This window comes from Schistocerca gregaria, chromosome 4 (genome assembly GCF_023897955.1).
Source record: "Schistocerca gregaria isolate iqSchGreg1 chromosome 4, iqSchGreg1.2, whole genome shotgun sequence".
Classification (NCBI taxonomy): domain Eukaryota; kingdom Metazoa; phylum Arthropoda; class Insecta; order Orthoptera; family Acrididae; genus Schistocerca; species Schistocerca gregaria.
This window is the reverse complement of record NC_064923.1, coordinates 261,053,392-261,068,888: the sequence shown is the minus strand read 5'-3', so window position 1 is coordinate 261,068,888 and position 15,497 is coordinate 261,053,392. Positions and strand designations below refer to the sequence as shown.

At 38.4% G+C, this 15,497-nt stretch overlaps 1 protein-coding gene across 1 annotated transcript in view; it reads left to right on the top strand.

Moving 5' to 3' along the window:
- The window catches only part of LOC126267374 (tetratricopeptide repeat protein 37), a 159,604-nt gene extending 146,614 nt beyond the window's left edge, over nucleotides 1–12,990 (top strand). The window contains exons 17-20 of the mRNA XM_049972555.1: nucleotides 7,055–7,208; nucleotides 7,342–7,516; nucleotides 7,608–7,793; nucleotides 12,470–12,990. Coding sequence (XP_049828512.1) covers nucleotides 7,055–7,208; nucleotides 7,342–7,516; nucleotides 7,608–7,793; nucleotides 12,470–12,766 — 812 coding nt within the window. The 3' untranslated portion in view covers nucleotides 12,767–12,990. The remainder of the gene's footprint in view (nucleotides 1–7,054; nucleotides 7,209–7,341; nucleotides 7,517–7,607; nucleotides 7,794–12,469) is intronic.
- The last annotated feature ends 2,507 nt before the right edge of the window (nucleotides 12,991–15,497 follow it).

Below are 15,497 nucleotides of genomic sequence, written 5' to 3'. Positions count from 1 at the left end.
TTTTATCTCATTAAAATCAATTAAATTTCTTTCCCTGTCTGCCAGTGACTCATTTTTTACAGTATTAATTTCATCGCTCAATTTAGCATCAATTTCATTTACTTTCGCTTCCACAGATTCATTTTTTTCCTCAACACTGCCAACTCTGTTGAAAGATCACCCACTTGGGTATTGACTGCTTGGACTTGCAACAAAATATTATCAATTTTTTCATCCCAGTAAGTCTTATTGTCGTCAACTGATAGTTTAATTTCTTTCGTGAAATTTACAAGAAAACTTTTTAAATCAATTTGATCGGTTCTTTCTGTTTCATTTGACCTGTCCTGATTTTCGAAGTCTATTAAATTACTACTTTCTACTTTAGGCACAATACTCTCAAAAATCTCATAATTCATTGTGAAGAAAAAAAAATTATACACAACAATACAAAACAAGATAAAAAGATTGTTTTAATAAAATACGAGGGTTTCGTGACTTATCTGGAACACTTTTCTACTGTTTGCAAATCCACGTTTTCCATCCATGTGATTGTTGACCAAAATTCTTGAAATTTTTTCTTCTGTTGAAAATTATATTTTTTGCCGAAACATTTTTTTCTCCAAAACTTTTACTTTCCGATGAACACACATACTGTAACAAACATTCTGAAAAAAACTGGTATTAACACACAAATTTTCTTCTTCGTAGCACTGTTGAAGAGCATATGAACACAATATCCCAGCTACAGTCCCCAGTTGAAATATGCTATCCCAGACAAGCCCCCAGTTGAAATATGCTATCCCAGACAAGCCCCCAGTTGAAATATGCTATCCCGGGTGCAGACCACAGTTGAAATATGGTCACTATTTTTATTTACTTAGATTTGGCATATTTCGTGACAGTACTTTTTCCATAAAATGTTTACAAGGCAATATTTGTCTTGGCTTCAGTTGTCTAGTGGAAGTATGATTCTACTATGCAGTTTTGTTGGCTGCAGAAATGTCCTGGTTCAATGCGTTTGCCTAATTTTTTGGTGCTTCGAATACCATTTCTTCAAGTGTGGTTTCTTCTTAAAGCTTCTATAGAAATAGTAGTAACATATTTCTTTTTTTTTTTTTTTTTTTTTTTTTTTTTTTTTTTTTTTTTTTTTTTTTTTTTCATATCCAAATTATTATGACGGCGACCTGCACATTGTTCAACCATCAACACACACCACGAGTTCACTGCCGACTGACTACAGTCAATGACGTCTCCAGCGTCAAAGACATTTTACACAACACACAAGTTTCCACTAGTCATCAGTCTCTTTGATATTCTTCGTCACATTTACTAATAGTAATCAATATGCTTTCACTCTCAGAAATATAAGCTAATTAACAAAAAGTAAGGCAAATTACAATTATTTAAATTTCTGACAAAAAATATAAGAAAACATTTACAATTTGGTATCGACAAATCTGGTAGAAAATAACACATCTCCCAGATCCATTACACTCTCTATTATTGATATACATTACCACATAAAATGTTCTGAATGTGCTTATTTTAGAATGCCATACTAGTGAGCCTGATGCAACAAAGTATATATTATTAACTGATTGTAGAAGTTGAATCTAAAACTCACAGTTAGTCCATAAAATATCACTAAAAACATTGTTATCATGCCATACAAAGGAGTAATATGCAAGGAAGAACAAAAGCAAATCTAAATAACAGCTCCTAAAACTTGGGTCATGGAACTGTAGCGGTGTCTGTCTGGGCTAATGGTCGCCTGCTGGTAGTGTGATGAATTGTAAATTGTGATTTATTACTCTCATAACATACACTTACAAATCGTGATTATGGTACAGGAGGCATGTCAAAAATTACAAACTAGAATGTAATGTTAATTTTTAAAACTATATTTAGTCTCTGTAGCAGTATCTATATTTACTTGTTTTCCAGCATAGGTAAATATCTTTCTTGGTGATGGACATTTTGTTTTTTTTCCCACACTATAATGCTAATTTGCAGTTGGATTCTGCTCAAATTATCAGTTCATCTTCCATGAACTCTTCTAATAAGTAATAACATTTGTGTATAAGAATTTCATGTAACTTCTTTTTTAGTATGCCTAGTTCCATGTTTAGAATGTTTTTGCCTCTAAGTTTGTTGTAGACTTCCATGCTCATAAGTTGCACAGTCTGAGCATATAATTTCAATCTATGGGCAGGAAGCATAAAATTATCATTATTCCTTGTACTGAATGGATTATCAGATTGGTTTTTAATGAACAATTCCGGTTTGTTGTGTAAAAATATCATTAGCTTGTGTATGTACAGGGAGGGGACAGTCAAAAATTTTAGTTTCTGTAATAATGGGCGACATGATTCTCTTTGCTATGCAGTGCACATATTTCCGATAATTTTCTTCTAGAGCTTTAGTACACGAGATATATTATTAATTTCCTGGTCTTTTGACTGTTTGGTTCTGAATTGAATCAAGTTTGTTTTTGATATGTTAAGCTTCAGTCCATTTAACTGGAACCATGACTCTAGCCTGTCTAATGTACCAGTGACACTATCAGGAATCGTTTCTGTTTCTCCGCTTTTAATCAAGACAAACATGTCATCAGCAAACAGAACGGATGGTGGATTTATGTTTAATGGCAAGTATTTGACATACAATAGAAAGAGAATTGGACCGAGGATTGAACCTTGTGGGATACCCTGTGTTATTGTTTTCCAGTGTGAATGATAGTTTACACCATTTGAAGAGATGATTGTTTTTTGTTTTCTACTAGATAAGTAAGAAGTAAGCCATTGAAGTACTTGCACCCTTAATCCCATATTTCTCTAGTTTGTGGATTAGCAAGGAATGATTTACGGAATCGAAAGCCTTTGTCGGGTCGCAGAAAATTCCAGCTACTTTACTGTTTTTGTGTAGAGCTGTGCTAATTTTTCCTGTGAAATTGTTTATGGCATCTGTTGTATTTTTCACATGCTAGAAGACAAACTGATTGTACAAAATAATACAAATTAGTTTTGGATTTGGATAGCAGCTACTTTCTCGAAAATTTTTGATAGCACTGGAAGGAGAGAGGTAGGACGATAATTCCCCATATCTTCTCTTGACCCTTTTTTAAAAAGTGGTTTTATTTCTGCGTATTTTAATGATTCTGGAAAACAATCTTCAAATTATATGTTGAATAATTCATCTAGTTGAAGACTTACTATTTTGTACACTGATTTAATTACTTTCGCAGGTATCCCACCCCAACCCACCGAAATTTTTATTTTTTTGTGATAATATAATCTCTTCTATTTTTTTCATTGTAATATTTCTAAATTTCATGGGAGGTATATTTTTTCGATCAAGCCCATATGGACATACATTTTTATTGTAATTTGTAACATTTACGTTTGACTTTGTCACATTGATAAACAATTCACTGAAGTGTTCTGATATTTGAGCAGGATTTACAATGGTGGTGTTTTCATGCTTCATTTTTCAAATTTCATGGCTGCTTACTTTAACGCCCAATTCTGATTTAACAACAGTCCGCACTGCTTTTGATTTATTCTTATGATTTGAGATTAGTTTGCTGTTAAACATTTGTTTTGCTGCCTGTACAACTTTTTTGAAAACATTTTTATAATGCTTCACATATTCAATAAAAGCTAGATCTTTGTTATATTTCAGCTCTTTGTGCAGCTACCGTTTCCTAGCACTAGAAATTTTTATTCCTTCTGTTATCCAAGTTAGTTTACTTGTCACTTTAGTGTTGGCACACTTAGGTGGAAAGATTTCATTGAATACAAGAAGGAAGCAGGTTAGGAAATTTTGAAAGTTTTCATTAATTGACTTGTTATTGTTACATTGCCAGTCTGTCTCTTTTAACCTGTCCTGGAATACAGTTAAATTTTCTGAGATGAAATTTCTTTTAAAGTACTTAGGCTTATTTGTAAGTGAGGTTTCTGTGTTTGTTTTTGCCATTTCAATAAACAGTGCTTTATGATCAGACATTTCTATATCAAAGCAAAATTTATGAACATCTTCAAACACATAATTTGTCAGAATGTTATCAATGCTGGTTGCTGACTGGGCATTTTCTCTGATGTATTCTAAGAAGTTTGGTTTGAAGCCGGATTTGTTTTATTAGGTCAGTGAATTTGTCAGCTTCATGGCATTCACTTAAGACATTGATGCTGAAGTCAGCTGCTATTACTACTTTTTTTCTTTTATTAGGCTTTTGAGCATATTTTCTAATTTGTATAGGAAGTCGTTCGTTACTTGATTTCCCGGGATTCTGTAAATTGAAATTACAATAATATCTATATGTACAAGGTCTACCCAGCAACTTTCAAAGATACATTTCTCATTCAAATGGTCCAACTCTTTCCTTATTTTAAACTTTATGTTAGAATGAACAAGTATACATGAGCCTCCATGTGGTTTATTTTGTCTACAGTAGCTAGTAGCTATGGTGAAGTTTTGGATTTTATTTAGAAATTTTAGTGTGTCAACCAATGTTGATTCAGACATAAAATTTTTACAAATTTGCATTCAGTCAGAAATATTTGCAATTCATCTATTTTACATGTGCTATTCAAGGTGTTAAGAGTTTAGACCATTTATATTGTAATGTGTGATATACATGGTTCCAGATTTATTTATTACTGTTGGTAGATTTTCATTTGGTAAGCATTTTGGTATTATTTGTTATTTTTTTGTCCCCCTCTCTGCTTATTCATTTCCCTTTTTAGCACTTTTTAAGATGTGGCATACATCAATAAACATTTTACTAAGCAATTTGGAGCCTAGCCTGTTTAGATGAACGCCATCTATCCCCAGGCATTTGTTACACAAGAACTTGTTTGGGTCTATAAATATTGGTATGGTGGTAGTGGTAGTGACCATTTTACAGAAATGCCAAGTATCTCAGCAGATTTGCCTTCTGCAGTAGAAAACCCATCTAAGCAGCAGGAGAAACCTTGCTTTTTAACTGAATGTATAGCATTTGAAAATAATTGGGTTAAAGCTTACCTGGAGAAATTTTAGTTCCTAGAGCAATTAATGACCATTATACAAGTAACTGGATAGATTAAAAAATCCACTCACCAAGTGACAGCAGGAGAATACACATATAAAAAATATTGCAGTCCACAAGCTTTCAGAGCCAGTGGCTCCTTCTTGTGGCAGAAATGTTGACAGGGAAGGAAGAGGAGCGAAGAAAAAGGTCTGTTGAGGTTTAGGAAATGGGGTAGAGTTTGAAAAAGTCCCTCAGAACTCTGAGTCAGAGAAGACTTAACAGGTAAGATGAGAAGGAAACATTGATTGTTGGGAACGCACCAGATGAGATTTGCAAAGCCTGAGAGCTTAAAGGTGGAAGATAGGGTTATATGCAAGACAGAAATTACTGCTAAAATATTGTGCATGATTAAATTTCACTTGATTCTATTCCGAATCCCATGTCATTTTCCTTGACATTAATTTTATCCTCATCGAAGGTCAGCTACACACTTCCGTTCACATTAAACCTACTAACAAACACCAGTACTTATGTTTTGACAGTTGCCATCCTTTCCATGTCAAACATTGGCATTGGCATTTGTAGCAAACATATTTGTGTAATGCAGATTTTTACAGCAGTACACCTCAGCCTTCACTGTATGTAATAACCCCACAAGCCTAGCTCAAAAGCAGATTTTGTGGGTCATCACATCTGATCCTGGTGCCACTGATCTCTGCAAAGGCAGCTTAGATGTACACCATGTATTACTCAGTATTATCCTAGTCTTGAATTTATCTCTCTAAAATCATGCCCTGAAATGAGGTCCATTCTGTTTGAGATTTTGCCCACCACACCTAGAATAGCTTTCTGTCGCCCTCTGATCCCCATGATATCCATGTCAGACCATATGCTGCTCCTGTGCCCATCTCCCTACACTACGGCTCCTATCCCTGTGACCCTCCCACTGCAAAACTTGCCCTATGCACCATCACCTATATCAGCCCTGTAACTGGCAAAACATGTACTATCAAAGGGAAAGTCACGTATGATATGACACATCATATACCTGCTGTTACATGAACACTTGGCCTTTCACATCAGCATGACTACTACCAAGTTATCATTTAGGATGAATGGGCATAAAACGAGGATGTGTAGTGACAACACACAATATCCTGTTACAGAATGTGCTCTACAACATGACAGTCATGGCCTTGTTGCTTGTTTCACCACACTTGTCATTTGAATTCTTCCCCCAGACATCCGTTTCTCAGAACTCCACAGCTGCAAATGGGTGCTACAGCATGTCCTTGGTTCTTGCCACCCACCTGGCCTTAATTTATGTCAATTTCTTCAGACTCGGCATTTCTTCACAGTAACTATTCCTCTCTTCACTCCCTGTTAGTTTCCTACATCTATCTTTTGCCGTCACCCTTGCATGTTACCTCATCTTTCATCTTTAAGCTCTCAGGTTTTTAAATCTCATTCAGTGCAGTCCCTGCCAATCAGCCTTTCGTTCTCATCCCATCCAGTAAGTCTCCTCCCCTCTGTGTGGTTCTGGACAACTTTGCCAAACTGAAAAGTTTTACCCTGTTTCTAAATGTCACTAGTCATTTTCCTTCACCTCTCTTCCATGCCCCTCCGCCCTTCTGCCAGGAGGAGGAGCCACTGGTCCTGATAGCTTGTAAACTGTAATACCTTTTGTATGTGTTTTCTCCTTTCTTTAATAAATGACCAATATATGAATGACAATAGGAGAGGTTTTGAACTACCTCCCACTGATATGCTGAAGGACAGTGTACAGGGAAGGGACCTTCTTACCGGTGAAAATGTAAATAGTGGGTTGACTTACCATAACAGACATGTGTGTATTTAAACATACAGTAAAAGTGCTTGCTATTACTACACATAGGCGAGGAAAAGTATTAATGGAAAAGATATATTTCCTGCCTACTATGGAAATTTATTATGCATGAAAGTATTTAAAATTTATAAAATGCATTCTGTAATTGGAAATAAAGTTGTTTTTAACTGCAAGCCATGTCACTATATTTCTGTTAATATCTTTTGTAATGGTTTCAGCTGAAAAATATGAGGAATCATATGAAACGTATGATAGTGTCCTTCATTGGCTTGCTTCTGACGATGGACTGAAATCTCATGTTCTTGTTGCTATGGCAACAATGGCTTATAAATTCCAAGGAGTTGAAGACTCAAAGACATTGCTATTACAAAGGTAAACACTTTTTCCCTGAGAAATATATACCTAGGGGAGAGTGAAAGTTTGAATTTTTCTTACACCACATAAATACAAATTTCAGGCAAGTTTTACATTAAAATTTTAAATAATAATACCCTGTTTGTTCCAGTGCACAACTAAAACCACCATCAGTTGAAGGATATTTTGCTTTATGTGCTCTTGGAATGCTCAATGAAGATCTGAACTTGACAGAAGTTGTTCTAAAGGAACTTGTTAGTTATGATGATGATCCAAATTATGTTATGCATATTGCAGTTTTCAGAGCATATATGCATTTTATTCAGGTAAAGTAAGACATTTACAACTACCACAACTGTCTTTTGTACTGACAAAAATATGCAGTCATTTTTTAAATTGAAAATGTAAATGTTTCAGAGACGCACAGTTGAATCGAAGCGCAGCCTGAGTGGTGCCGTTCATCGTCATCCTGGTGAAGCATCACTGTGGCTGTCTCTTGCCCTGATGTTACTGCATCTTTATCCTCGTTGCAATCCTGCCGGAGCTGCACAGTGTGCACAGGTTGCACTCAGTCTTGGTCGTGGAAGCATGGATGTTTCTAAGGTCAGTTGACAAAGGTGTGATAAGTTTATTGGTACACTTGGGTAAAAAAGTTTTTAACTGTAGAACAATATTGTCTGTTCTATCTGTCAATTTCCACTCCACCAAACCTCCCTCCTTGTACAAAATCTTGCCGTTATCCACCCTTCATATTTCCTTGGATGGTATCATTCACCAAGCCAGCTTCAGACTGCAGCAACTTAACAGACTTCACTTCAAAAAGCTATCACACCATCCCCTAAATTACCTCAACAGTGGTGTTTCCCTTCCTGTCCCTGTACAGCTCCTCAAACAGCCACACCTTCAACCACCACTCCTCTCGTACAAAATGAGCTTGGCCAACCTCTGTAACATCTCACAGCCTACACCACTGCCTCCCAGACCAATAGTAACTCATAATGACAAGAACCAGTCACAACACTACAGTGTTCTCAACCTCTCATCTAAAGCTCTCTCCCCCTCCTGAATTAACTGTAAGTCTCACTTTCAGTCTTAATCTGCTATTTAATCATGGTGCTTTGGTGAAGGACCTAGTTTCCTTTACACTTAATATCAACTGGAAATATCACTTTGCAGCCCAATCCCAAAACCTTTACAACAGCAAACCTGGCATTAAGCACTGCCTCGAACAGTTCTGACCACGATCCAACTTGATCCACCACAGTTAACTCAAAATTATCCCTTCCAAGCCTTTCTCACATCTAGCATTGCTTCACAACCCTTCCTCAGTTTCCTACAACATGACGCTAACCTGCAGAACTCCAGGCTCTGTGTTCACTAAAAGTTGCTGACTCAATGATTATCCGCCCAGCAAACAAAGGATCTACTGCTGTCGTAGTTGAATGACAGGAGTATGTTAGTGAAGGTCTACGCCAGCTGTCTGACACATCTGTATACAGCATCCGCCATCAAGATCCTATCCTTGTGATTCAAACTGACCAGCAGTCACTCTTAAAAGCCTCACACCCCTCACAAGGGCTTACACTGCAGTCCATAGAATTCCTTACCCCACTGAAACCTCACAGCTACAACTTTTACCTTCTTCCTAAGATCTGCAAACCCAATCATCCTGGCCACCCTATAGTTGCGGCTTCAAAGTACTCACCAAATATATATCTGCCTTAGTTGAGCAACCCCTGGAACCCGTAGTAAAATATAGCAACCTTTTCGTAGTGCATCTGAAATCTGTCCCCATCCCACTCCCACCACATACCTTGCTTGTTACCATTGATACCATCACCCTCTATACCAACAGCCCCCATGTACATTACATTGTCTGCTGCCGAACATTTCCTCAGTCAGCACCCACCTGATTCCAAACCTATGACATCCTTCTTTTTCACCTTAATTAACTTTCGCCTTTGAGGGTGAGACATACAAACAAATCAGGGTGCGACCATGGGAACCAGGATGGCTCCTATCTATGCCAAAGTTTTCATGGGTCACTTGGAGGGGCTTTCCTGGGATCCAAAAGCCTTCAGCTTGTGATTTGGTTTAAATACACTGATGACATCTTTGCCGTATCGACTCATGGTGACGTTAAAATTCCTGGAATCTGTAAATACCTTCTCCCAATTAAATTTCACACAGTCATATTCCAAATCCCTTGCCACTTCCCTTGATATTGATCTCATCCTCACTGAAGGCCAGCTACACACTACTGTCCATGTTGAACCTACTAACAAACAACAGTACTTAAATTTTCGCATTTGCCGTTCTTTCCATCTCGAACGTTCCCTCCCATACAGCCGTGGCAATCGAGGCAAACATATTTGTTCAGATGCACACTCTTTACAGCAATACACCCCATTCTCACCCACCAGCCTAGTTCAAAAGCAAATTTTCTGGGCCATCACATCTGGTACTGCTGATCCCTGCAAAGACAACTTCAGATCACACCACTTGTCACTCAGTATTATCCTGGTCTTGAATCTATTAATCAGGTACTTCGACAAGGCCATCACTTCCTAAAATCATGTCCTGAAATGAGATCCGTTCTGTCTGAGATTTTTGCCCAACACATGTAAAATAGCTTTTCGTCGCCCTCCCAATCTCCGCATTATCCTTGCAGGCCCTATGCTCTTTCTGCACCCATCTCCCCTACCCTACGACTCCTATGCCTGTGACTGTCGCCACTGCAAGACTTGCCCTATGCACCTTTCTACCACCACCTATACCAGCCCCTTAACTGGCAAAATGTGTAATATCAAATGGAGTGCCATCCATGAAATGACATGTGATATACCACACCCCAGCAACAAACAACATGACAGTCATGATCTTGGTGCCTGTTTCGCCACAAATGCCATCTGGATTCTTCCCCCAGACACCAGTTTTTCAGAACTCCACTGGTGGTGTCCGCAGATTGTGGTCTCTCGGTCACGTTCTCACTTCCCGAGCACAGGATCCTAGGTTCAATTCCCGGTGGGGTCAGGGATTTTCACCTGCCTCGAGATGACTGGGTGTTTGTGCTGTCCTCATCATTTTATCATCATTCCTGAAAGTGGAGAGTTTGGGTTGAGCAAAGGTTGGGAATTTGTACAGGTGCAGATAATCACACAGTTGAGCACCCCCACAAACCAATCATCACCATCATCCACTGGTGGTAACTAGTGCTACAACATGTCCTTGGCTCTCTCCACCCGCCTGGCCTTAATTGATGTTGATTCCTCCCATCTCAGCATTTCTTCACAGTAACTACTCCTTCCTTCATTTTTTCATTTTCTGACCTGTCTAATTTTTGTCTTCCCTCCTCCCACCACTGTTACATATAGTGCACTTAGCTTTTCACTCTTAGTGGCTGGTGCACAGTGTTTTAGTAGTAATCTTTATTTTTTATTTTACCCTGTCTTCCACCTTTAAGCTCTGAGGTTCTCAAATCTCATCTTGTGCAGTCCCCAACAGTCAGTCATTCCGTTTCATCCCATCCGGTAATTCTCCCCTGACTTGCGATTCTTGGTGTCCTTGCTAAAATAATATACCCCTTTTCCTATACCTCTCCAGTCCCTTTTCTTCACCTCTCATCCTTCTCCTTCAGCTCTTCATCTGGCAGAAGGAGCAACTGGTTCTGAAAGCTTTTGTAAGTTAAACCTACCTAACCTACCTACCTACCCCCCCCCCCCTCTCTCTCTCTCTCTCTCTCTCTCTCTCTCTCTCTCTCTCTCTCTCTCTCTCTGTGTGTGTGTGTGTGTGTGTGTGTGTGTGTGTGTGTGTGTGTGTGTGTGTGTGTGTGTGTGTGTAGCGAACCTGGGCTCAATGAAGCCACCTTGAGAAGACTATAGGAATAAAACCACATTACTGTGGATTTCTTTTATTTATATTAGTTGCTGTTAACTGCAAATGTCATCATTGAAACAGTGATGGTATTTGTACTGTATCTTACCAAATGCCTGAAACTGACGGCCATCATCAGTGCATGGATGACATCGGCGAACAAGGTTCTGAAACACCTTGACAAATATTGGTGTGTTTTGAATCACATCACAAGCAGCTACAATTCTAGCAACTAATTCCATATCCGTAGCCAGTAGGGTCTCACACACAAGTGACTTTATATATTCCCATAGGAAATAATCAAGGGGATTCCAGTCAGGTGATCTCACAGGCCAGGGAATAGAACCTCCCTTTCCAATCCAGCGACCAGGAAATACCACATTGAGATTTTGGACGGACATCCACACTGAAGTGAGGCAGTGTACTCTCATGTTGTTGATTCATAGCACATGGGACAATGTAAATATGATGCAAAAGAGCCACCTTACGCACAATTAGAGTAAACAAAACTAGCATCATGACTTCCTAGTAATCAGGCTCATTCCCCTTGCTTCCTTGCGTGTAATAGAGAACGTACATACAAATAAACATTGCAATGTGTGTAAACTTGTATGAAAGTTAGTTCTAAATACACTGGAAAATGGCAAAGCTAGGCAAAGCGGTAGACAAGTCTACTTCCATATCTCCTTAAGGTGGCTTCTCCGAACCCAGGTTCCCTACATCAAATTGTTCAGTGGAGCATTCTCTATGTCCTGTTACACTTTTGCCAACTCTTACGGAGACAGCATATGTTTATAACAATGAAACTATCAATTATTGACAAAATTATTGAATTGGATAGATAAAAAATCTACTCACCAAGCGGTGGCAGAACACACCCATAAAAAAACTATCGTAATTGGCAACAGTATGGGATGAGAAGGAAAGACTGACTGTTGGGGACTGCATCGGACGAGATTTGAAAATCTCGTCTGATGCAGTCCCCAATAATGTCTTTCCTTCTCATCGCATACAGTAAGTCTCTCCTGACCCATGGTTCTGGACGACTTTCCCAAAAGCTACCCCCCTTTTTTTAGACCTCTCCAGTTCTTTTCCTTCGCCCTTCTTTCTTCCCCTTCAACCCTTCTACCTGAAGGAGGAGCCACTGGCTTGCCAATTGCAACAGTGTTTTATGTGTGTGTTCTGCTGCTACTTATTTATCTATTTAAATTATTTTATACACACACACACACACACACACACACACACACACACACACACACAGAGAGAGAGAGAGAGAGAGAGAGAGAGAGAGAGAGAGAGAGAGAGAGAGAGATACTGGAAGCAGTTTTTGTAGATTGGACACAATCCTCATGTGGCCAAATATGTTGTGAAAAGACAATTACTGAACAATTTTCTTGTTTCAGGTCATGTCATTGGTGAGCTTAAGCCACTTACTTTCCGGAAAAGCTAAAGCAAGTCTAAGTAGCTCACAGAAAGCGGTCCACATGTTTCCTGACATACCTGAAAACTGGGTAGTGCTTATAGCATCATTTTTACCATGGTGCATTTTGAGCAGCTCTTGTCAGAGTTTGCACTGGATGAAGCAGTTAATAGGACATGTTCGCCGAAAAATGGAAGCATCAAGGCAAATGAACAAGTGGCTCAGTAGCCATGAGCGCAAGGTCACACTGCTTGCTGAGGAGTGCACAGTCAAAGCATAGGCTTGGTATCTGTCTTCCAAATGAATTGTGATAAAAGGTGGTGCTTTAACTTTTTTGTTAGATGAGTATACTGTAAGAAGCTGAAGTGCACTTTGAAGAAAACACCAATGTTTAAAAGAAAGAAGACTGAAACTCTTATTTATGCAGTACAAGCATTTAATATCAAATGTTTTATGAATGTACTTTAATAAAGACCTTTGTCTAAGCCACTACCTATACAAGAAGTGTTTTATTGCTGATGACTAAAGCAAAATAAGGAGTGATTGAAATAGCACTGAACTTTTTCAGACATGATCCTAACCAGATCTCCCATTGGTTTTTACTACTTGGCATGAGGTGATGAATATTTTTAAGGAAAACGATGCATGTCTTATCAGTTGGACCAATCAATATTAGTGTAAGACACAAAGAAATGCTGCCCAGTTTGAGGCGCCATCTCACGGATAGCGCGGCCCTTCCCGCTGGAGGTTCGAGTCCTCTCTTGGGCATGGGGGCGTGTGGCATTCTTAGCGTAAGTTACTTTAAGTGGTGTGTCAGTCTAGGGACCTATGACCTCAGCAGTTTGGTCCCTAAGGAATTCACGCACATTTGAACACACACAAATTCCTCCCAGAGTCTAAACATTTAAAATTCTACTAGGTCATCTGTCAAAGCATTCACAACATAATACCACAGTTTGAAGCAGTGCTAAAAGGCAGCAGAACTCTTTACTACTAGAGACAGAAACCTGGCTCACACTCGTAATTGATAGAAGTGAAATTTTTGGGGTAAATTTAAGCGTATACCAAAAGGATGGACAAATGAGAAACAGAGGTGGTGTATTTGTCACAGTAGACAGTACATATACATCCACTGACATACGATTTACAGCTGCGCAAAGATTATTTGGACGAGATTAAGTACCAAGGTTGGGCATAAACTTGTAATTGGGTCCTTCTTCAACCACCAGACTTGTTTCCAAATGGAACAGCAAACTTCAAAGAGAACCTCAACTCATTAATAAAAATGTCCCACAGTCACACTGCTGTCATTACAATATCTTGTAGATGTGGTACTGCTGCAGCTTGCAATATATGCATATATTTTCAGCATCATATCATAATTGAAGAAAACTTAAATATATTCGCCATCAAATGAGAGAACTAAAAGTTTTATAAGTGACAGGCATGACAAGATCCTGCAGTATAATGTCAAATGCTTCCTCTGACAGCTACTTCAAACAAACAGTTCAGAACTACTCTCATGTTGGAAATATATTACGTCTCATGGCAACAAATAGACTTGACCCCTTTGAAGACAGCCATGTTGAAACTGGTCTCTGTGTCCATCAGGCAGTTGAAGCAACAATGATTACTAAAGTCTATATTTATATATGACATTAACACTGGCAAGGTATTGCTCTCAGAGATTCCAAGATTTTTGAGAATATTTTAATATATTTATTTCATGTGATATAATTGCAAATTAATAATTTTATGATTTTTTTTCCTTTACTTGTATGGCACATTTTTGATTGCACTGACTTAGAAGGTTAGCTTTTTTGGAACCAAAGGACCATAGACCTCAGTATGTAACATAAATTTCATTGAACTTGATACGTCTGCCTGTTCCTCAGAAAAAGGGTTTTCAGCAGTTGAACAGACAGACGGACAAACAACAGAATGATGCTGTAAGGATTCTGTTTTTACCAACTGAGATGCAGAACCTTAAAAAGGCAGAAAGATTTAAAAGTTCAGTAAGCTATATAAAGAGAGAGTTTCGACATATTTCAAAGAGTAATTCAAACATTCAGTTCTGGAGAGGAGCATGTACGGGGACAGTGGCTAAGAATATTTCCATCAAGAGGACAGTGCAGAAGGCCTTGAATGACTACCATAGCAGACTCTTATCAAAAGATCTCTCACAAAAACAGTGGTACAAAAATTAGTAAACACATTCATGAATGACAGAGAAATTGAGATTACTTAGTATGTCTACATCTACATCTACGTGATTACTCTGCTATTCACAATAAAGTGCCTGGCAGAGGGTTCAGTGAACCACCTCCAAGATGTCTCTCTACCGTTCCACTCTCGAACAGCGTGCGGGAAAAACACGCACTTAAATTTTTCAGTGTGAGCCCCGATTTCTTTTATTTTACAGTGATGATCATTTCTCCCTTTGTAGGTGAGTGCCTACAGAATGTTTTATTGCCACTCCAGTTCATCTATCGTGTGTGGCACTATCTCCTCTATTTCGCAATAATACAAAACGAGCTGCCCTTCTTTGAACTTTTTTGGTGTCATCCGTCAGTCCCACCTGATGTGGATCCCACTCTGCACAACAATACTCCAGAATAGGGCAGAGAAGCTTGGTGTAAGCAGTCTCTTTAGAAGACCTATTGCACCTTCTAAATGTTCGCCAATGAATCGCAGTGTGCTCTATCCACAACATTATCTATGTGATCGTTCCAATTTAGGTTATTTGTAACTATAATCCCTAAGCATATAGTTGAATTTACAGCCTTTAGATTTGTGTGACTTATCACGTAATCGAAATTTAGTGGATTTTAGTACTCATGTGAATAACTTCACACTTTTTTTTATTCAGGTCAATTGCCACTTTTCACACCATACAGACATCTTATCTAAATCACTTTCCAATTCGTTTTGGCCATTTCATGACTTTACAAGATGGTGTAAACGACAGTATCATCTACAAACAATCTAAGAGATTTGATTTGATTTTGACA